General features: G+C 37.0%; 2 protein-coding genes across 2 annotated transcripts; both read left to right on the top strand.

The window, feature by feature from the left end:
• Window positions 1–6,535: 6,535 nt before the first annotated feature.
• Window positions 6,536–8,149, top strand: LOC131856925 (G-type lectin S-receptor-like serine/threonine-protein kinase At2g19130). Its single transcript, XM_059208881.1, has one exon. It carries the CDS (start codon window positions 6,536–6,538, stop codon window positions 8,147–8,149), a length of 1,614 nt encoding a protein of 537 aa, XP_059064864.1.
• Window positions 8,150–8,183: 34 nt separating this feature from the next.
• On the top strand, window positions 8,184–8,924 carry LOC131856924 (G-type lectin S-receptor-like serine/threonine-protein kinase At2g19130). Its single transcript, XM_059208880.1, has one exon. It carries the CDS (start codon window positions 8,184–8,186, stop codon window positions 8,922–8,924), a length of 741 nt encoding a protein of 246 aa, XP_059064863.1.
• Window positions 8,925–24,162: the final 15,238 nt, after the last annotated feature.

Here is a 24,162-nt window from a genome sequence, read left to right as displayed (position 1 = left end):
TCCTTGCTTTAGCCTACTTCCTTTTAGGTCATTTTCAACATATTTTGGCATTATCTCATCCAAACAATCATCATATGTGTTGGAAATTTGGAGGAATTGATTATGTGTTGCATTGATATTTTTCCATTGATGCTAACACCAGTTGTTTTAGTTATTTATCGATTTTTGTTTGGTTCTAGTAGAGTCGTTGGCTTATGATATTGATCTAGTGTATGCTCTGGTATGCTTTGATTTGTGGAATTGATTTGGATCTGTCATTCATGCTATTCAGATGTGTATCACAATCAGTTGGTTTAGGATTTGATGACTCGGATACTATCATTTGTTCTAGTAAGCCTTTTGGTCATCGGTAAGGGTTTTACCGATAGAGCTTTGTTGAAGATTTTTTGATGCACATGATAAGTGGTGTTGGTGAAGCTGCTAGATGGCTTTCAGGATGCTATTAGTTATCTTATTCATGGTCTTGTTGATTGGTGGTGTTGGATTTGGTTTATGGTGACCTATTTTGGGTTCGGCGCTATCTAGGTTATGAACCGGCTTATGTAATGTGTTGATGGGTGATCCCGATCCATTACCGGATGGATTCATTGATTAGATTATGTTATTTCGATCTTAGGATGACTTGGTTGATCATTGGATTGCGAGTTTATGCTATGAATTTATCGTATTATCTTTTAGGTGGTTGACCTAATTATTTAGGTCCCGGGTTGGTATATATATGATGTAAGATCTCTTTGTAAATCATGGGATTATGGTTATGGGATGGTTATGTGGTTACCTTTGTGCGAATACTATTGTAATCATATGTAGGAGTTTTGGTCGATCATAGGTGATCGAATTGGGTCGGTAAGAGAAGTTTAAGACCTCTGGTACTGAGCTTAACCGAAACTGTACGCAGGCATAGGAGATGTTATCTTTGCAGTTCACTCTTCTTTTTAGATTGTAGTCTGGATTTATTTTGTAGTCAGTGATGCTCCTTTTGTGATGAGAACTATGCTCTAGGTTGTTGGCCTTCCTACATGTGCAAGCCCCTCATTTTGTAATCACATACTTACTGCAAAAGTATTATCTAACTGTGGGTAGGCTTCCCATCATGGTTTTTCCCTTTACCGGTTTTTCCATGTACAAATCTTGGTGTCATGTGTTCTGGATGGATGGTAACTATTCTATGCTTTATGTTTATGCTTAGTTGCTATATCAGCTTTTTCGGTATTTGGTTTATGCATTCCGGTATTGGGTTTATGTGTTCTGGTAATAAGGATTTGGATGCTTAAAGTTATGAAATATGTTGAGAACTGATTCACCACCCCGCTCTCAGTTGTCCTCTAGTTATCTGAGTTGTCTAACAATTGGTATCATAGTTTGGTCCTCTGTGCATAAGCTTAACCGCTTGAGGAAGATCCTATGGGGTCTAATAGTTTAAGTTCATCAAATACATCTACAGCTATTTTCCGGAGAGAAATTCCTAGGCTTGATGGAACAAATTATAGGGTATGGAAGATTCGGATGGAGACTCATCTGAGATGTCTTGGAAAGTAAATTTTGGAGATCACTGAGAAAGGTGTTACCCCTTTTAATCCAGCATTTGGAAACCCTCCTCTAGCAGGCCTGGATAAGGAGCTTGAGAATGATTGTAGAGCTAGAGAAGCCCTTTTGTGTGCACTTTTTGATCAGCAAATAATGGGACTAACTGAAAAATCAACTGCAAAGGCTATATGGGACAAATTGGAGACTTTGAATGAAGGTGACCCTACTATTAAAATTACTAAACTTGATGGTTACCGAGTGAGGTATGAGAACCTGAAGATGGAAAATAATGAAAGGATTACTGCTTTTATGGAGAGAGTTAATGAGATTGTTTTGGGAATTCAATGTTGTGGTGGATCTCTGAGTGAAGATGAAATACTTTCTAAAGTACCAAGAGCATTGCCACTAGCTTATAAGATGAAGGCTACTACAATTAATGAGTTGATAACTATGGCAAACACCTATGTTAATAGGGATACCTTGGTTGGGAAGTTATCTGCTTTTCAACTTGAGGAATTCAGACCTTTTGGAGTTGTAAAATCTAAAACTATTTTTCATGCATCTACATCGTCTACTGGCAAGAGTGATGGGAAAGCTTGATATGTGAAGGAACTAGAGGATATAAAGAAAGAACATGAAGATTTTGAGAAACTTGAAGCCTTATTTGCTAGAAGAGTACCTAAATGACCAACAGGAAGTAACTATGAAGGAAAATCACCTTTTAAATATTTTGCATGTAATAAGATAGGTCATTTTGCATCTAGATGTCCTGAAAGGAATTCAAAATTTGAAGAAAGAGCTAGAATATCTTTTAGGCCTAACCATGATTATCAAAACAAGCATAAGTACAGGAGGAACAAAGACAAATCATGCTACTTTGTTGGCACCAAATGGAAAGAGTTATATTTCAGCACATGGAACTTTTCAAATTTATTGAAAAATATATATTTATAAAAATAGTAAAAAATACATCCATGTGCACTTATGTTTCAAGTTATCAATATACACCAAAAAAAATGAAAAAAAAAAGGTAAAATTTACTATATAAAGTGTGATGTCTTGTGTAACTTCAATTTCAGCATTTTATCGGCAACTAAATTATAGTGTTTACTTTATGAAAAACTATGTTCAAATAATTTTCCATTTTTTTTTAAAATTACAAACATAAAATACACCAAAAAAATATACATTTTATTGGTTTACATCATTTCAAAATTCAAAACATATATTTCACTTTCTATTGATTCAAAACACATATAACGTTGAATTCAAAAAAAGTTGAATCAACATTGGCCATTTTCTTTATAAAAGCGTGACATAACTTTGTACTTTTACCCATAATCTCAAGCATGCAAATTATGTGGACACAACAAAAAACAAATTAACAATAGCGAGAAAAGAAACATCTTTATTGATAAAATTATGATGTAGTTCACAATTATTTACTTTTTTTAATTTCAACGTTCTACAACTCCTGGTTCTGGTTTTCACTCTAAGCGGCAAGACTTTACTTTTCCACCCAATGTCAACCACTTCCAATTGATATCCTCTTCTCTATCTTAGAACAACTCTTTGTTCTCCTAATGCTTCCTATTCAATTCCCCACAACAATGTCTTGATCATCTTTCAACTAAAATCTTAGCATTTTGTATACCATGGTGGAAGCCCAATGGTCGATAGGGTGCCCCAACCATCGCACTCCACAAGAAACATCACCAAAACCACTATCGATGAGAAAAGTCCATTTTGGTGAGAGTCATCTTCAGCCTCATCAACATGATAGTCAATGGTGTAGGCCTAGTTTAATGGACCAAGGAAAGCACATTGAGGAGACATGACTCTGTTAGAGTGAGACTTTTCAAGTCTCTTTCATCTCACAATGAAGAGAGCTGACAAAAAAAAAAAACCCATTGGTGAGAGTCTTCTCAAGTTTTCTCGATCTTCAATGAGGATGAGGAAAAGAGTGTCACACATGTCCATCAACATGACAAAAAAGATTTGATGAAAAAAAATTAAAGTCTCCTCGATGTCACAAGAGCATATGCCAAAGTGACATGGCCCCACCAAAAAGGGGTTGCACACGATCAAGAACACATCAAAGAGATATGAACTTATCAAGAAGAAGTTCCCCAAGTTTCTTCAATGAAACAATGTTCCCAAACAAAGAGAGATCCAATGAATTCATTCATGAGAAAACATTTTGCCATGAAGTGATGTAAGATGTCTCCTCGATCCATACAAATCACACCAATAGAACACAATCTAAAGCTTGTCAGAGAGACCTACCAATGTCGGTATGAGAGTTCTTGTGTCCCCTCGATACTTTGGTGAGATAGAATTGATAAGACAAGTCTCGATCAATTAGAGACTTCTTGAAGTCTCTTCGATCCAACTAGATCAAACCAACTCAATTCCAAAAACACAAAAATCTAAACCAAGTAATATTGAGATCAAACCCAAACTAAAACAAAAATGTTGTAAATGAGAGAAACTTATGCCCAACTGATGTAGATTTCTCTGAGCTTGAGATGCCCCTACATCAGACACCCTAGGTAGGAAAATGTTACATGAGGGAAACTCATGAACGTTAAGGCCAATCTGGAATTGAAATTCCAAAGTAAGCCAGTCCATTTGCCTTCAACTAGGATGCTTCTAGGACTAATTTTATTTTCCATTGAACCAGGTACTCAAGGTATTCCTTCCCATAGGTCTTATTGGTAACCTCGATATCTATGATTTCATCCACCTCTTCAGATTGCTTCTCAGGTAGTTGGTCCACCCACACTACTATATCAGGTGTATCTATAGGCAAATGTGTCTGAGCACTAGTCTCTCCCTCATAATGTTTGTATAGATCACTAACATTGAAGATAGGAGAGATATCTATGTTCTCTGGAAGGTCAACTTCATAGACATTGGTTGAAAAATTCCTTAAGATCTTGCAAGGACCAATTTTCATCCATTTCAATTTATTACTGGTCCCCTATAGAAACCTTTCCTTCCTCAAATGAACCCAAGCTAACTCACCAATCTGAAATTCCTACTCTCTCATGTGCTAGTCAGCATATTTATTGTACTTAGCAGTACTCTTTTCCAATTGTTCCTTCACATTCATATTCAAAACCCTAATATACTCTACAAAGTCCTTTGCCACTAATTTGACCTCGCCAAATTTGCATGATATTTGAGTTCATCCACACCCCTTGGGCTATAACCATACACAATGTTAAATGGACTCTTCCCTACACTCCTATTAATTGAATTGTTGTAGAAAAACTCTTCTTGTGCCAATGTCGAATCCAAGTAATTTGGTCTATCACCAGTCAAACATCTCAATAGATTACCCAAACTCTTGTTGATAACCTCAGTTTTACCATCAGTTTGTGAATGGTACATTGAACTTAAACCCAACAAGGTGTCTAAACGTTTCCACAAGGTATGCCATAAATGGCCAACAAACTTTGTATCATGGTAAAATATAATACTTTTAGGCAAACCATGTAATTGAACTACTTCTTTAAAAAAAATTACAATATGGGAAGCATCACTAGTCTTCCAACACGGAATAAAATGAGCCATTTTGGAAAATCTATCAATAACAAAAAAAAAATGAATTATTACCTCACTGAGTTTGAGGCAACCCCAAAATAAAATCCATGCTAATGTGTTTCCATGGTCTATTCGAAATTGGTAATGGCTAATACAGTCCTGTTTTTTGCTTCATTCCCTTTGCATGCTGACATACTCTATATCCTTGTACCATCTTCCTGACTTCAACAATCATTCCTAGCCAATAATAACTCTCATTTAGCTAAGCTATTATCTTATCAGTTCCAAAGTGTCCAACCAATCCACCGCTATGTTTTTCTCTTATGAAATTATGCCTCATAGAGCCTTGGGGTATACATAACCTCTTCCCTTTGAAAAACAAGTTCTCTTGAATAAAGTACTCTAGCCATGGAGTTTGGTCCACTCCCATTGGATTCTTGCATGCTAAGCATGCCTCCTTAAAATATAGATCTTGTTCATACAACTCACCCAAAGAATCAAATCCAACAACACTCACCTTTAGCTCATCCAATAGAAAACTCCTTCTACTTAGTGCATTAGTCATTCTATTGGATTTACCACTTCTATATTTCAAAACAAAAGAATAACTTTCCAAAAATTCAACCCATTTCAAATGCTTCTGATTCAACTTACCTTGGCTATTAATGAACTAAAAATATTGATGATCTACATATATAGTACAAATTCCTTTGGCAACAAATAATGCCTCCACTTCTTAAGTGCTTGCACAATTGCATAAAACTCCTAATCATAAACTGAATATTTCCTCTTTTCTTCATTCAACTTTTCACTAAAGTATGCTATCGGCCTTCCCTCTTGACTAAGAACTCCTCCTATTATTGTTCCACTTGCATCACAATCAACCTTGAAAACTTTTCCAAAGTGTAGTAGCACCAACATTGGCTGCAACTATCCACTTGAATTCCTTTCTTACTGTCTTCATTGTTTCAGTTATGGGAGCACAAATTCCACTAAAATTTCTTATGAACTTCCTATAGAAGCTCGCCAACCCATGAAAACTACAGGCTTCAAACATACTCCTCGCTGAAGGCCATTCAACAATATACCCTTTACTTTCTCAAGGTTCATTTTTAACCCTTTTTCTGAAACTACAAATCCCAAATAAACCAATGGATATTTCGAAGAGATTGTTTGTGTTTTTAGTTCAGTATTGAGTCTTAGGTTGAAATTTTATTAGGTTAAATATTAAGTTAAATTAGTTAGGGTATTATTCTGACATCATTCTTATGATGTTAGAACTATGCATTTAATAGAACTTTACTGACAGACATTAAGAACCATTCAATTTCACCAATAGACCAAAGATCCATTAAATTCAAAATATTTGTTAATTTTCCTGATCTATCTATATAACGCAACAACAAACCTGTGGGTAATTATAGGGTTTTGTTTCAAGCGAGTTTGAGGTTTTCTCGAAATGGCCACAAATAGTCTGTCTGCGTGGTATTTCTTCCTTTCAGTTCTCTATATGCTTACTCTACCTTACAATTGTCATCCCCTTACAGTTGGTGGAGACAGCATCGCTTTGGGAGCTTCTCTCACTGGAAATCAGAGCATAGTTTCAAAGAACGGCACCTTCGAATTGGGATTCTTTTGTCCAAACGGAACAAATAACTGGTACATCGGCATCTGGTATGCCCAAATGTCTAACAAGACTATCGTTTGGGTGGCTAATAGAGAGACTCCCATCAGAAACAAGCTAGGCGTTTTGAATCTAACAACTGATGGCTATCTCAAACTGTATGATTCAGATGGGCGATCAATATGGTCAACAAGAAAGAACCAGAAAGCTATAGCCTCCAAAGCTATGATATTGGATTCTGGTAGTTTTGTTATGTTGGGCGCAAACAACATTTCTGAAATTGTGTGGGAGAGTTTCTTGTATCCAGCAGACACATGGTTGTCGGGAATGAAGATGTGGAAAGGCATGAAGCTAACATCTTGGAAGAGTTCATTGGATCCAGCACCTGGGCCCTTCTCTTTAGAAATGGATCCAGCCCCAAGCAAGACGCAGTTTTTGCTGGTGTATAAGGACAATATTACTTACTGGAGCACCGGAGAGTGGGTTGTTGACCATTTCAGCGGTATGCCAGATATGTTGAATAATTTCGCATCCGAAACTTTTAGATTACCCTTTGTAAAGATTTCTCCCACAAAGATGTACTTCACGTATATTCAAATATCAAAATTTGATATTGTGCAGCATCTAGTCCTGTACAAAACTGGAGATGTACGATCTTTCTATCGTTATAATAGCAGTTGGATTAACATCTGGTCTGTGCCAAAAGACCTGTGCTTTGTTTATGATATATGTGGGGCTTATGGAGCATGCAACAGAAACAATCTTCAATTTTGCAGCTGTCTCGAGGGCTTCAAACCCAAAGATAAGCGCACCTGGTTTTTACAAGATTGGTGGTCAAGCGGATGCCTTCGTAGTAGCCCTCTCTACTGCTCTCCCATTAACGGCACAACCGATGGTTTCTTGCAAAAGAACGACATATCCTTAGCTAAGGAAAAAGCAGTTTCATATTCCCAATACCCAACTCTACCAACATGCAGATCTGCATGTCTGGAAAATTGCTCCTGCAAAGCCTTCGATCTCACTAACTCTACTCCTCCCATCTGTAGAATGTGGTTTGGGGATCTGTTCAATGTTCGCGTTGCATCAAACAGCCAACCCGTCTTCCTTCGCATGGCTGCGTCTGAGTTGCAACAATCCATTTCCAATGGAGGAAGTAACCAAGGTCGTGTCCTTTCAATTTCACTTCCTGTCAGCACTGCTTTCATCCTTGTTTTGGCTTTCCTTGTTATAATATTTTTTCTGAGGAGGCGTGGAATGCTGGGCAAGGGAGGAGATATGGAAGGTCATGAGCTGCTGTCTGCTTCGCTGAGAACATTCACTTACAAGGAGCTACGAATTGCAACCAACAATTTCAGAGATAAGTTAGGGAAAGGAGCATTTGGCTCTGTCTTCAAAGGATCTCTCCCAGACAATACGCTTGTAGCAGTTAAAAAATTAAGAGGGCTCTAAACAGGTAGAAAAACAGTTTCGTGCAGAAATAAGCATGATTGGAAACATACAACATGTCAATTTGGTCAAGCTTTGCGGATTTTGCATAGAAGGATCACAAAGGCTGCTAGTTTACGAGTACATGCCCAACGGATCTCTCAATTCATTTCTCTTCGCTGGATCACAAAAGTTGTTGGAGTGGAAGACAAGATTCGAGATCGCTCTAGGCACTGCACGAGCTTTAGTTTATCTCCACGAGGAATGCAGAGATCAAATCATCCACTCCGATATAAAGCCCGAGAACATTTTGCTGGATAGCGATTTCACCGCAAAGATAGCTGATTTTGGCCTGGCAAAGTTAGTGGGAAGAGATTTCAGCAGGGTTTTGACAAGCATGAGAGGAACTCGAGGTTACATTGCTCCCGAGTGGCTCACTGGCTTAGCAATTACTTCCAAGGCAGACGTGTATAGCTTCGGCATGATGGTGCTGGAGATAATATCGGGTCGAAGAAATGTGGACATGAGCGTGAAGGAACAGACTAAGCAGTACTTTCCTTCGTGGGTTGCAACTCAAATTCAAAATGGAGACATGATGAGTATTGTGGACGAAAGAATTGCAGAGCATGCGGATGTTGAGGAGGTGAGAAGAGCTACACTTGCAAGCTTGGTATGCATTGCAAAGGATGAGAATGAGAGGCCAAGCATGGCTCAAGTTCTACTGATTCTCCATGGCAAGATGGATGCTGATACACAAGTAGTCATGAGATCTCTGCAGTATCTAGTTAACCTCTATTAGGTTCCTATTGTCAATCTGTTTTTTAATGTTTTACGCTCTATATTACAGTTAAAATGTTTAGCTCCTCTTGGCTAGGTGCCTTTCCGGTTATGCTTGATTTGGGTAGGGAATAAACTTCTTTTCTCTCCAGGTGATTATGTAAGTTATATGACATAGAAAAATTCATTATAAATATAGAAGCTTACAATAAATTTGTAACGATCAGTTCTGCAGGCTAATTTTATATAAAGAACTGTACCGTAAATGTTGAATGTGGATCAACTAAATTTTCCAAATAGCGATTACTTAGTCTATATGGTTAAGCTATAGGGTGGTCGGTTTGTTTTTTCCCTCTATTGTGATGCCTTCTCTATTGTGACCCTAATAACCTAGTTCCATGTTCTAGTTATGCATTCATGTTTTAATATGTTCTATGAGAGTGACCATAATTTAAGGTGTGCTTGCAGTTCTATCGTAGATATAATGTTGTCAAATGGATTGGGTTGCAAGAGATATGTTTAGAACATAGAGTGGACAGCGTTGAGATTATTTGATTATGTGATGTTTTGGTTTTAGATGGGAGTGGATTAGTGTGGTTCGTGACTGTGGATCATTCTTCTTTTGTAGCCTATGTGTTATGTTATCCAGAGTTTGAAAATATGCTTGAAATTAGTGTGGCCATCTATATTGTATATCAAAAGTATTTAACAATTTATTGAATATATTTGATCTGGAAGTTCAATTTATGGTGATGATATTACAATGACAATTCAACATGTTAGATTTATGAGGATGATACCATTTAGTGGTTTATATTGTGATGCTTAGTCTCCATTGATGATGATTTATATTGCATATTCTTATAATTAAATTTGATTCGATGGATAATGATGAGATGTGTTTATTGTTCCTTAGATGTAATTCATTTGATGAAGTTCATGATATTATCTTATGTTATGATTGTAGTCACATAAATCTGTCCATTTTAATTAAATGAAGATCTGCTATTTATTTGATTAAAAACCCACTAGCCATCAGTTAATTAAATTAATATTCAATTAATTCATCTTCAAAAATTCTCCTATTAATTAAATAAATTATTCAATTTATTTTAATTAATTCATTTTAGTTAAACTAAAATCACAATCAATTAAATGAATAAATTCTATTTATTTCATTTAATCCCCTTTCCTCTTTTAAATAAATTAAATAAAACATTTATTTAAATCATTAAATCCACCCCCCTCCCCCCACTTGCATTTTCCTAAAAATGCAACTTGCACTTATTTGTTGAAATAAATGAATTTTAGTTTAAATAAAAATCCTATTCTCCCTCATCCACCAAACCCACTTGCAATCCTAATCCCCTTCTGGATTCTTCTAACCCCTTCCTAATTAGCCTAATCCATCCCCTAAATATTGTCATATTCCTAAGCAACTTGGAGTCACTTCTTAAAGACTTCAAAGTCTTTGAAAAGTATTAAATGCTTTGTGTGTTCAACATTTTAACCTCTAAAGTCTTCCAAACCACTAATGGCTCTTACATGACCATTAATGGCTCTTACATAACCATTTATGGTTAAATCCACTTGCACCCATGGTTAGGGACTTTGACCCCTAAACTCAACCCTCATGTAACCCGGTGTCTCTTCAAGCATTTATTGCTTTGACCATGGTTATCCCTTTAACCTTTGCACAAGAGTTTATCCATTGGATAAAAGCATTATTCTTTGGATAATGAATTTATTCACTCAACCCAACCTTAACCTTAACTCCCAAGTTAACCCTCAGGTCATGTCAAGCATTTAATGTGTATTCCCTCTCCTCTCAACCCATCTCATGTTGACACTTGTCAACATAGGATTGGGTTGAAAGTCCTCACATGGATTGAATACTATTCAATTCTGACCCTTGTTGAGATTACTCGATCTCAACCATCCATTGCTCCATTTTACCTATAAATAGAGCTCACATTCCTCATTTTCAAATCCTCTAGCATTTAGCATTCATAGTCATAATCTTGAAAACTTGTATGCATTTACATTATAGTAAATTTTAGAGAAAGAGCATTTAGCATAAATAACGTATATTGTCATTTTGGACTAAAATAAATCTTAGTTCATTTCATAGCATATCTAATTAGTTTTGTTCACATTTGCATATCATTTTGAGAACAATCATTTGTCAATCTTGAACCTCCATAAGGCATCAATAGTGTAAAAAACTGTTGAGAGCTACACTAATTTGGAACTTAGAGAGGAGAGGAACAAGGGAGAAGGAGTTACGAGCATGGTAGAAGGCATTTGGAGCTTGTTGTGTTTGCTTTCATAGTTAAAAACTTCATCATGTTTTTAGTGTCTCTCTTGATATGCCTGCTTAGACTAGTTTTTGGTTGATTAACACTAACATTTATCTTTGTTTCTTGTGATCTTATGTGTTATACGACCACAAGTTTTAGTATAATATCCTTCCCTTTTGCAGAGCATCATTTGGTGAACCCGACGTGAATCAAAGAGCAACGTTTTTTGAAAAAAACTAACTTGTTTGACTATTTTGCTTGACACACAAGTCATGCTTCGGCACTTTTGTTCGCACTTTAGCACTATCGTTATTTGATCTTCTAGTGCTTTTGTTTCTACAATAGCGCTATTGTCCAAAAATTAGTGTTGTTGTCTATAGTCTAGCGTTGTTGTCCCTTAATTAGCGTTTTTGTTCCTGTATTAGCGCGTTTGTCTTTCGGTCTACATATTTTCTTTTGGCGCTTTTGTACTTAGTTTCGCGCTTTTGTGTTAAGTAGCACTTTTGTTCTCACATAGAGTAGCGCTATTGTAATAGAGCATTGTAAAAGCATACCTTGTAACTGAAAATCACAATTTAGGCTTGTGGAAACCCACTTAGACTGCATTTTATTTTTTTAACTGGTTTAATTATTTGTGCAGGGTGGAGGACGTTAGAGTAGAAAGTAATTGCATTTATTTCGTTAAATTTTCTTTTCAAAGTTGGATAAAATGAATTCATCTTCTTTTTTGGCTTAAATATTAAACTTGCACTTCATTTTTGGGTTATTAAAAAGAAGCACACCTTTTATTTGGGTTTAAAACAAACTTTATTTGTCAAAGTTAAAAAGAACAACAAACTCAAAATCCCACAAATTTACTTTCATTGCAAGTTAGGAAACACTTTATTTTGGTGCTTAAAACAAAACAAATCTCATTTCTTACATCAAACTTAAGGAAACTCACAATCAACATGTCAATTTTTGTGCAAGTAAAAAAAGAACAATCAACTTGTCAACATTTTCAAGTTTCAAAGCAATTTACTTCATGCATACGTATTTCAAATTTAGTTGACCAAGATTTCAATTTCCTAGTTTACTCAACATATTGCCTTTGAAGTTAAAAATAACACCATGGTTGTTGGAGCAACATCTCCAAATAGTTAGATCACCATTGCAATGACAAGGTAAAAAGAACAAATGTATTTTGTGTTTGGCACACTTGTGCAAAAGAGTTTGTCGAGTGGTCCTACTTCTAACACACACTATCCTCTCCCTTGGCTTTCATGGTCCTAGGTGCAAGAGAAAAGTGTTAGTAACACTCAAATTTTATCTTTTTAAGAGAGGCCTGCCAAGAGACACATCACTCTTGGGAACGACCTCACATGGTAAATCCTTTGAGCCCCTATAAAAATCAAGTGAGAGCGAAAGTTATAGCCTTGGGTATAGTTGTTCCTACAGTGTAACTTGCCGAAAGGACAAATGGGCCCCACCACAAGTTACAAGGTTCTTAAGTGAGTCACTGCAGAATGAACTTATGTCCAAAAACATCAAAAATTACTAAACACCTTGAAGTAGTAGCCCACCCATTCTATTGATTGAGGATATTTGTGATAAATTTAGTGCAAGAGCATAGAAGGTTTTGCTCCCAAGGTACTCACCATACATATTTCCTTGAGTAGAAACATAGCTTTTTGAAAGGTTACTTATAGCTCGATAAAAGTGGTGACTCCCTCATCATAGGGATCATCTATTTGTTATGCTCATGCAAGACTTAGTATATCACATCCTTACTTGCCATGACGGGATTCATAAGGTATGTAGTACCAAAGTTGAAGAAATATCAAGATGTGGGCTGAAATTATCACAACTAGCCATTTGACATTAAGGATAAAGAGTGTTTGAAGTGTTTTTTGTTTTGAGTCAAGACCAGTGCAAATTGAGCCGACTTCAGGCTTTGGAAACACCTAAAATACATTTGAAGGAAAGGGTCATCAAAATTTCAAAGGATTGGGTTGATCTAGACCCACACCTATTTGTACCATTTGAGGCAACATTCTTGTGTTTGTGTGCTTGCTTTGTTTTCTTGTCAAAAAAAATCAAAACTCAGTTCCAAAAACAAGTACTCATCCAACATAAACACTTTCAAAATACCAACAAAAAAATCAAAACAAAGAGCAACAACAAAAGCATCACACTATACGACCATTCTTCACATCTTAAGAAACAAGAATCTTCATCAACTTATCAACTTGAAGAAAAGACCATTGAGCTCAAAGGCTTTTATCAAAAGGAGGAAATTCTTCTATCTTAATAGGCAAATTTTTGTCTCTCATAGAACCTTCTTACGTCACATGTGTCTATATCTTCAAGGGAAATCAAATGAGTTTGATCAAGCGTCATTATACCACAGAGCTTTTAATCAATATAGAGCTTTGACTTATCATCAAAATAAGGGAGGCAAGATCAATCCTGCCTTCTTTCCAGACATTTGTATCACATATAACTCAGTTACGGTAGAACCACCAACCCTTGAACAAGAAGAGAAAGAGTTTGTTCCTTTTGTAACACAAAGTTTTTATTGAAGTACATTTCATCCATTTCCCACATTCACACATCTCAACCAATCCATTTCAACTCTCAAAACATCAAGAGGTTTTTGTCCTAAGTTCTATTTCAATATTGTTTGAATCAAACACAACATATCACTTTTTATAGTGTCTCTACATCTAGGATAAACTCATCCTAAGAGGCATTTCTACACAGGTTAAAACTGGTCTATGAGTGAATCCTCTCATTACTAGGTAGTTGGGTCTGTAACACATCTCAGATCTCTCTAAACCTTATCACATCAAACATTGTCAATCAAACACAACAAGCAATTCAAGAACGAACTTTGGTAACATCTACCTTTAGTGCTAGAGATCCATATGCAAACACCCCACCAATCATCAATCTTTCATTCCATCACCAACTCATCATCATTTTCATCAAACTTCAACAAAAACTTATAAACAAAATGGCTCAAACCAGATCAAGGTCTAGACAAGAAATTGAAGAGGAAGAGGAGGAAAATATCAATGAATTCCAAGAACCCCTTGGAGGAAACGCAAATGATGAAAATCTAAGTACTCCTACTCCTGCGGAAATAGAAAGGGAACAACACGACCCTCTCTTTAATAGACTTGTTGATGAAATACTAAGGAGCAATGTTGATGCTCACTTTTTAAGACTTGCTCAAGAGGGGGCTAAACTACCCTCTGACTTTGATGTTGCACAACTAAGACAAGCATCAAAATGCCAAAGTCGTAATGAGGATGAAAGAGGTCGAGATCACATCAGATATAACCTTCATCAAGGTAATCCCCCACCTCCTCCTCTTCCAAATGAAATAGACATGTTGCGGCAACAAGTCAAAAATCTCGCCCAACAACTTCATAGTGGTGTAAAAACTAATCAATTTTCACTCAATGACATTTGTCCCTACCCTTTGATAGGAATCTTCATATGCCACCTTTTCCATGAGGGTTTCAAACACCCAAGTTTGAAAAGTACCAAGGAAAAGGAGACCCTTGTGATCATGTTAGAGAATTCCATTCAGCTTGCCTCGAAGTGGCATACGAGGACACATACCTAATGCGACTCTTTCCCCAAAGTTTGGGAGGAACAACCACACCATGGTTTTCCCGACTACCAAGTGGCATTAGGACCTTCGAAGAACTAGTCCAGAAGTTCCTACCACATTACTCACACAACATTGAATGTGATATCACCATGGCTGATATATGTAAAACCAAGCAAAAACCAGACGAACTATTTTCAGTCTTTCTGCAACGATGGTGTCAAATGTCTAGCAGACGTTCTCTTCAGAAACCTGAACAAGAACTAGTGGAAATATTTATTTCCAACTTAAACGACGAAGTGAAATTTCACCTAGACATAAAAGACACAGACTCTTTCAATGACATGATCACCAAGGGTGAACTCACAAAGCTGGTTCCCACTTTTTGGTACATCCTGATTTTTGCTGAAATCATACATTTTTTGGAAAATATAATTATTTAAGCTTTAAGAGGTCCCATTTGAAGTAATTAATTGAAGAGAGTTAGATCAAAGGCTCTTAGATCAAAATTTATTGGATAGAACCTCTCTACTTCTAAATCATACTTGCAATGGAGTCTCCTTTGCATCTATCAAATGCTGATAAAAAACCAATTTTACATTAGCATTTGAGGGGTCAAACGAATTCATTTAGAAGTTTCATTTTCTTGAGGATTTAGTCCTTATTATAAGCTTTCCAAATAGTATAATTTTTAATATATTTAAGTTTATTAATATATTTTTATTTTATTTTTTATGAATGTAGGTTTTTCACCGAACATGAACTTCTTTGTTCAATGCATTGGAAAAAATAGCAAACTAATTCAAAAAAATTCTGAAAAATATCTATGCCCTAGGTATTGATGTCTTCTTTCTAACAAAAAAAATAAAACTTAATTTTGATATATATAGAGCAAGTTATGTGTTCAAACGTACACTTATATCTAAATTATAATTAGTCAGACTTCAAAACTTAATAAAATAAAAAATATTCAACATATCACTATCAAACCAACTGCCTGCCCTGGGTATTGATGTTACAAACCCAAATTTAAAAGAGATATGTTTTTATCATTTATATAAAAAAATTTATACGTTTCGGGATGCACATCACTCTTAAAAAATATTGTTTCCTGTAAAAAACTACTTTTGAGGGAGATGGAAAAATCAATTAAATTTTACTCAAAAAAAATTGAAAAAAATATATTTAGAATCTACAAAAAGGATGTTACAAATCACTAGTTTACATCATCTTCAAATTCTTAATGATTTAAAAGTTATAGGTGTCGGAAAGTGAAGGTTTTTTGCAAAATGTTCATCTAAGTGTCAAAGTTGGTCAAAAAGTGGGAACCAGTATTGTGAGTTCACCCCCAAAGGTTTAAAATGCGAATGGGCTCTCATCAAAAAAGGGCTTATCAAAATATACAATGAGCCAAAGGATGGCCCTCGCCCGCGCTTCAATAGTGACAAGCCTAACTTCTGGAACAAAAACAAAAACGTCGTCAATGATGGGGTTGTGGATGCAAGAACTATCAAAAGTGCACAACCTGTGGTCCAATTTGTAGGACAGAACCCCCCACCCAAGAATAACACAGTTGCTCCTCCAAATCAAGGACGCAATATATCTCAAGAGGAACCCAGATAGCGTCAGCAAAATTTTAAACCAAAACGAACATACACTCCCTTAGGGGAACCTATTGAAACGGTGTTACGTCAGTTGGTTTCTCAAAATCTGGTGACCTTACCCAAAACATCAAATTACGAACCTCAAGTCAAACCTTCATGGTGGAGGGATATTGAACATTGCGATTTCCATCAGGGAAAGGGCATAAGACAAGCAATTGTCACAGATTGAACGATCTTATTCAGGATCTTATTGACCAAGGTGAAATCAAAATCGAAGGACATGACCCAAAAACAACAAACAATGATCATCTCATGTTCAAAAATCCACTTCCATCACAAGATCAAAGGGGTCCTTCCACTTCAGGGAGAAACACAGATACCACTGATTATACGCAAGCCGCGTATAATTACATTGTTAATCACCTATATGATGCCAGTGAACAAATTGCAACTATTACCATCAAAAATCCCAGCTCCACTTGCAATGTTGTTACACGTCGCGGCAAGTTCACCATAAAAGCAGCTCCACAAGGCACCTTATATATCCCAAAGCAATATAACCTTGTGGAACAATTAGATAAAATGTCTGCACTGATATCTATCTTAGAGCTATTGCACCTATCCCCATCTCATAAAACAATCTTGGATCAAGCTCTCCAAGAGGAATTAGTCCCTGCAAACCTAAAAATAGATCAATTCCAAGCTATGGTTGGAAACCTAAGATCATCACCTTGTCTCACTTTCTCTGAAAGTGACAATGCATCCTTCCAACAACCTCATAATGCCTCACTCCACATTGAAGGATTTATCAACCAACATAGGATCAAGCGAGTCTTGATCGACAATGGAGCCGGCTTGAATATCTATACACTACAATTGGTCACAGCATTGGGATATGCAATTGAATCAATGGATCCCCGCAAGAAGATAACAATCAAAGCTTATGATGATGTAGAGTGGTCATCCAAAGGAGCTATTGTGCTACTAATCCGAGTAGGCCCAGTGGTGAAGCACATCATCTGTCAAATTCTGGACCTTCCTCTGCTGTATAATTTGTTGTTAGGAAGACCTTGGATACACGCCATGCAAGTCGTTCCATCCACCTACCATTAGTGTATCAAGTTCCCTCATAATGGTGTAGAAATTACAATCCTGGGCGATGCAAATCCCTTTGTGTATTAGCACAATATCAATCATCAACCAGAGATTACCGTTCCCAACAACAGAGAAGCCATCCCATCCACATCATACATAAGTCCAGCCTCTCTTTCTAGTTCAAACACCACTATACCCAAGCAAGAGAATCTCAAGATGAAAATAGCAGAGGAAGGTCCTGGGGAGTACAATTTGAGTCAACTCTTTTGTGTTGGACAAATGCCTACTTCTCCTAGAACTCATGGTAAACATCAATGGTTACTTCAAACGCCCTTGGTCAAGCCAGCATGCACTTTCACGCCTTTCATCCTTAGAAAGAGTCAAGAAGAAGAGACCAGAGATGAAGACTTAGCAGAATGGATCTATAAAGATCCCATCACCATGGACATTCCACAAGCTAAGCTTCCCACAGATCAGTATGGAAAAGGCCTTCTAATTATGCAGCAAATGAGTTATGATGGTCAGAGTGCTTTAGGACCTTGCAAGCAAGGACGACATGAACCGTTGTAGCCAGAATTAAAGCCCAAAGATAACACGGGACTAGGCTTTCAAAAGGAGATCCTTCCTAAGCTTAGATTCAAAGGAAAACCTAGCAAACCTCTATATAAGCCAGCTACAAAGAAGTCACCTTTGTTTATATCAGTAGCACCACGCACCATAGCAACTGCCCCATTGAGGCTAAAAATCCCAGCAAAACCAACCACAACACCAGTCATCCCACCAATCAAACCAGCAACCCCATCAGCAGCAGCCATAACATCAATAGCACCGTTAGCAACAGCATCTATATCATAACCCATAGCAATATCGACAACACCGGCAATTTCAGTAGAAGCAGCAAATTCAACATTACCAATACTTCACGTATCAGATTCATTGATCCCCATAATCCTTCCTGCAGCACCAATCATTTCATCTACAAAGGTACACCAACCGAGCACACCTGCAGTGTTTAACTCAAAGGACATCCCAGTATGGTATAGTAATCGGATCCCGGAAAGTGACTCAGAGACTGACTCACATGAGTGGGAATTTTATTCTGTCCAGCTTAATACTTCAGATGAGGAAGATGCATCACTACCTCCACCTCGCACAGACATCCCTATTTACGGAGAAGCACAGATAAAGACCTCTTGGATTCCTGAATTGGAAACTTCTTCCACATGCCCTACGTCACATCCTATGCCTGATTCTGATGGGGAGAGTACCATCAACGACCTTCATCACAACATCTTAACCCTCACTGACACATCTAATAAACTTAATCTAATCGATGAGGTAATGCCCATTATCCATCCTGAACTCATCGAATGGAACCAACCTAATCCCCCATGCCTTGACCACTTCCAAAATGATGAGGCGATCATTGACTTTTTGGAACTACGGGATAACATACCATGTGGGGATCACAAAGTTGGATTCGCCATTGAACTTAATAGTGCAGCATACTTTAGGGCAGATGCCAAACCTTTTAGCTGCAAAACAATAAAAGATGGATCTTCCAGTAAAAACCACACTATGGCACTGTTTGATCCTAAAAAGGTAAAGAGAAAGAGTGTATCCAATGGTGAAAACCTCTTTGAGGCACCGAAGAATGAAAGGTTTGACATTCTCCCCTCTAGTACACAATAGGAATGATCAACAATTCTCATTGAGGAAACAAAAGAATACAACGTGGGGACTCCTGAAACTCCTCACCACATACATCTGGCATCTCTTTTAACTCCAGAGGAACGGCCTAAGTTTGTCAAATTATTCAAAAAGCGTCAGATCAACTTTGCATGGTCATATGCAGATATGCCTGGACTTGATCCTGATTTAGTCATGCATCATCTCACCGTAGCAGAAGGAGCCAAGCCTGTCAAGTAGAAACTTCGCAAGATGCATCCTCAAATCGTGGTACTAGTCAAAGAAGAACTTAAGAAACACTTGGATGTTGGTTTTATTAGACCAATTGATTATGCAGATTGGATATCCAATAGTGTGCCTATCGGCAAACCAAATGGGGGCATTCGTATCTGTGCTAACTTCAGAGATCTGAACAAGGCATGTCCTAAAGATGACTTCCCCCTACCACACATCGACATAATAGTGGACCTAACAGCCGGACATGCCATGCTTTCACTCCTGGATGGCTTTTCAGGTTACAACCAGATAAAGATTGCACTAGAAGATCAACATAAGATGACCTTCACATGTCCATGGGGAACATACTGCTGGAATGTGATGCCTTTTGGTCTAAAGAATGCAGGAAAAAGGCACTCCAAGATCTAGTGGAGATGGATGTAGAACATGTCCCAAAGACTCACATGTCTCCTCAAAACATAAAGAGACCTCCTCCAACTGTTGTACATAAGTATCCACAATCATATCAACCTCAAAAGAATGATCATGTAGAGAATGATCAAGAGGGTCAGAGTGTGCCCTCGCAACAATTGAAGAAGGATCATCTTCATCAAAGAGAAGATGAATGTCATCAATGATGTCTCCCAAATCTGCAATGTAGGATTCCACAAACAAACCTGCAATGTCTGTCAGGTAATCATCCCATGAATCTGAAGCTGGAAGACAATGAATATCATGTTGCACTGAATCACTTGAAGGCAAAACTGTCGCACTATCTGCATCATCAGGTGCAATAGGTGATGTGATATCAATATGAGGAGATGAATTACAAGGCTCAAGAATGGGGTCACATGTGAGAATCCCCATGTTCAAGTGCCCAAAGTTCTCCTCAAAATCTGAACCATCACAAGAAGTGTGATCAACATGTGTAGAATCATCAAATGTGAAATCATCATCATCAACAAAATCTGAAAAGGAGTATAACTGAGACGCATGATCAACCACCCCAATTGCAATGATAGCTCTAGTCTCCAAATCTCTAATGAAAACTGACTCAGGTGTGAACTCCACAACTCTCTTAGTTGCACCATGTGTGATTTGATAGATGGAAAGGAGATTGTTTGTCAAGTGGGGTACACACAACACATCATTGAAGGAGTTATTCCCACTATCAATAAACCCTTTCCCAATCACATCAATGTATGTATGATTGCCCATCAAAATCTGAGGCATGGTGCAAGGCTCAAATGTAGAGAACATAAACTGTGAAGATGCCATATGATGAGAAGCCCCTGAATCTAGAAGCCATCTCTCTGAATCATGACTGGTAGTAGCACAAAGAGCTTTTCCTTTTCTTGTCCCAAAAGAGTGAGTCTTCCCACTTGTAGAAGCCATGAATGCTTGCCCTTTTCCTTTTGAATGTGAGGAAGTGGAAGTTGATGAATCATTCTTAGGCAAATCAATCTTATGCTTTTTGATGATATGTGTGAGCTCATCAATCTTTTTAAAATGGCAATGATGCTCCTCGTGACCAAACTTTTTACAATAGGCACAAGTAGGTTTCTCCCTCTTTGGTGAATTATCCCTCTTGGCAGAGGATATATCTCCTTGTTGTGGATAGGATGATGCTTTATCCTTGGGCTTTGATTTCCATTTCTTCTTGTTTGAGTTGTCCTTTCCTTTGTTCCCTTGATTTGCCACTAATGCTTGAGACTTAGAAGCCTTAAGAATGCCCATGCTTATCAACTTAGTTTGTTCCATCATCAACATTTCATTGAAAGCTTCAAATGTAGGCATTGTGTAGCTTGAAACCATTGTCATCCTATGGGTTTGGAAACTAGAAAAAAATGTTGCATATTCTTGTAGAAGCTTGCCCATCAAGTTGAAGATCAATTGAGTATCCTTCTTATCAATGCCACAATCTTTGAGTTGTGCCCTCAACTCATTTGCCTTGGTGACATAATCTTGTATATATCAAAGTTCTTGGGATCCAACATAGTGAGATCACTATCAATTTGATATCCCCTAATCTCATCAAATTGACCATACAAGTCTTGAAACTTTTGCCAAGCATCCATGATTAGAGTACACTTCTCAATATGAAAAATGAGATCCTTTGATACATACTTTCTTAAGGTACCAATTGCCATGATATTTTTAGTGAGCCAATCCAAGTGACCAACTGGATCAAGCTTAGGATCAACGAGAGCAACAATAGTTCCATCAATGTAATGAGTTAATCCTTTTTCCATAGGTTTACTCCATGCATCAATTTTCCAAGTAGCATAATTATGAGGAGTTAAGAGAGGAAACTTATAAGAACCCATAGCAGCAAAAAGGAAGGAACACAGGAGCACAAAAGCACAAGAGACACCCCCCCAAATTAAATCAATCAAAGTACCACCCCAAAAATGATGATTTTGGCACTTTATATGTAGTGCGTGTACAATAGGCCACTTGCAAAACAAGGAAAAGTGGACTTCTGATTTCAATTTACAACTTCTCAAAATGAGATCTAAGAGACTTCAATAAATACTGCTAGTGATCTAAACTGAGATCCAAGCAAAATGCAAGTACCAAATATGCCAAAAATGGCCAAATAATGAAAGTACAATTTCTACTTAAAATTACTACAAACAAATGGCAGCTTATGAAAGTAGATGAAAAAATATGCACTTTCACAAAAAATGGCACTTGAAAAGGAGTCCATATGAGCCCAAATGAAGCCTCCAAAGTTGTAATAATCGGGATTTCACGATTTCTGAAAAACCTGTATCCGAGAAATAGAAACATCCTACACCATTGTACAAACCATGAAATTCTACCCCCAAATAAAAAAAATTGCTCGAAAAAAGGAGTTCGGATGAGTGAGATATCGCTATTTGAAAATCACCTGCAAAATTATAATTTCTGGAAAATTTCCATCCCAGCTTCAAACTTTAAATGCCTCTAGATTTGGCCTCCGAAGTCTGATTTGGATGAAACAAAAGGCAAAATCGACTTTCTTGGACCTCCTCAATCCAATGGTAACCTCAGATTTGATCCATCAAGCTTCAATAATAACTTGCAATAGAAAGATCCAAAATGCAAACCCCAAATAGCATCAAATTTCTCTCAATTAGCAAACCAATGACACTCTAATGGCTCTGATACCATGTGAGATTTTGCCAAGATCAAGAGGCAATGGAAAGCACAAATAAGAGAGAACAAAATAGATGATAGAAATAAACTGTATTCTATCAAGATGAAAAATATGATCAACTGGATCATTAAGCATTACATACAATGAATATGAGCCTGATTATATAGGCAAGGCTATATGGATATGTGAACACACAAACATGACATGTGGCTCAATAAGAAACAAGGGTAGGTAAGAAATAGGTGTGGGTAGGTAGGAGAAATAATATAATATTCCACATGAGGTGGATCACCCACTGAATGTGGAGTGTAACAACAAGATCACACCATAAAAGGTGGAAATTCTCCTACACACACTATCCCAATGTGGTACAAACACCCAAGTGTCTCATACCCAAACTACTATGAAATGCATTTTCGAAGTATACTTAAGTAAAGTGTAATAATATCCAAGATGAATAATTATTTACACCAACACTTTGTTTTCACTGTTGTGCAGGTAGTAAGGCAGTCGATCAGTTTTTTAAGTTTTTTTGCTTTCTTTAATCTTTGATCAGCTCTCTATTTATATTAGAGACTATGTAATAGTTTTTATTATTCAAGCTAATGCATACAATATATTTCTCAGTTCTAAGAAATTCATAGCAGTCTTCTTCTTTTCAGTTTAGTTTTTTTTTGTTTGTTAAATTGAATAATCTTTCAATGCCTTTCCACATCTTCATTCCCGACAACCATGTGTCTGTTGGATACAAGAAACTCTCCCACACAATTTCAGAAATGTTGCGGATGCCCAACATAACAAAACTACCATAATCCAACATCATATCTCTAGAGGCTATAGCTTTCTGGTTCTTTCTTGTTGACCATATTGATCGCCCATCTGAATCATACAGTTTGAGATAGCCGTCAGTTGTTAGATTCAAAACACCTGGCTTGTTTCTGATGGGAGTCTCCCTATTAGCCACCCAAACAATAGTCTTGTCAGACATTTGGGCATACCAAATGCCGATGTACTAGTTTTTTGTTTCGTTTGGAAAAAAGAATCCCAATTCGAAGGTGTCATTCTTTGAAAGTATGCTCTGATTTCCAGTGAGAGAAGATCCCAAAGCGATGTTGTCTCCACCAACTGTAAGGGGATCACAATTGTAAGGTAGACTAAGCATATACAGAACTGAGAGGAAGAAATACCATGCAGACAGACTATTTGTGGCCATTTCGAAAAAACTTCAAACTCCCTTGAATTAAAACCCTACAATTACCCATAGGTTTGTTGTTGTGTTATATAGATAGATCGGTAAGATTAACAAATATTTTGAATTTAATGGATCTTTGGTCTATTAGTGAAGTTTAATGATTCTTAATGTCTGTCAGTTAAGTTCTATATTAAATCCATGATTTTGATAGAATAATACCCTAACTAATTTAACTTAATATTTAACCCAATAAAATTTCAACCTAAGACTCCATACTCAATTAAAAACACAAACAAATCTCTTCAAAATATCCATTGGCTTTGGCTTTTTGCCTACTAGTCAAATGCTATGAATATCCATCGGTCTGTTGCCTATTTGTCAAATGTTATATTAGGGTAGAATTTACAAATTGATGGTAAATTTT

Source organism: Cryptomeria japonica, chromosome 7 (assembly GCF_030272615.1).
Source record: "Cryptomeria japonica chromosome 7, Sugi_1.0, whole genome shotgun sequence".
Classification (NCBI taxonomy): Eukaryota; Viridiplantae; Streptophyta; class Pinopsida; order Cupressales; family Cupressaceae; genus Cryptomeria; species Cryptomeria japonica.
Note: the sequence above shows the minus strand (reverse complement) of the source record. Positions and strands in the feature narration are given on the sequence as shown.

Excerpts from the sequence above, each read along its gene's own strand:
- LOC131856925 (XM_059208881.1), top strand. The coding sequence starts at position 6,536 with ATGGCCACAAATAGTCTGTCTGCGTGGTATTTCTTCCTTTCAGTTCTC.
- LOC131856924 (XM_059208880.1), top strand. The coding sequence starts at position 8,184 with ATGATTGGAAACATACAACATGTCAATTTGGTCAAGCTTTGCGGATTT.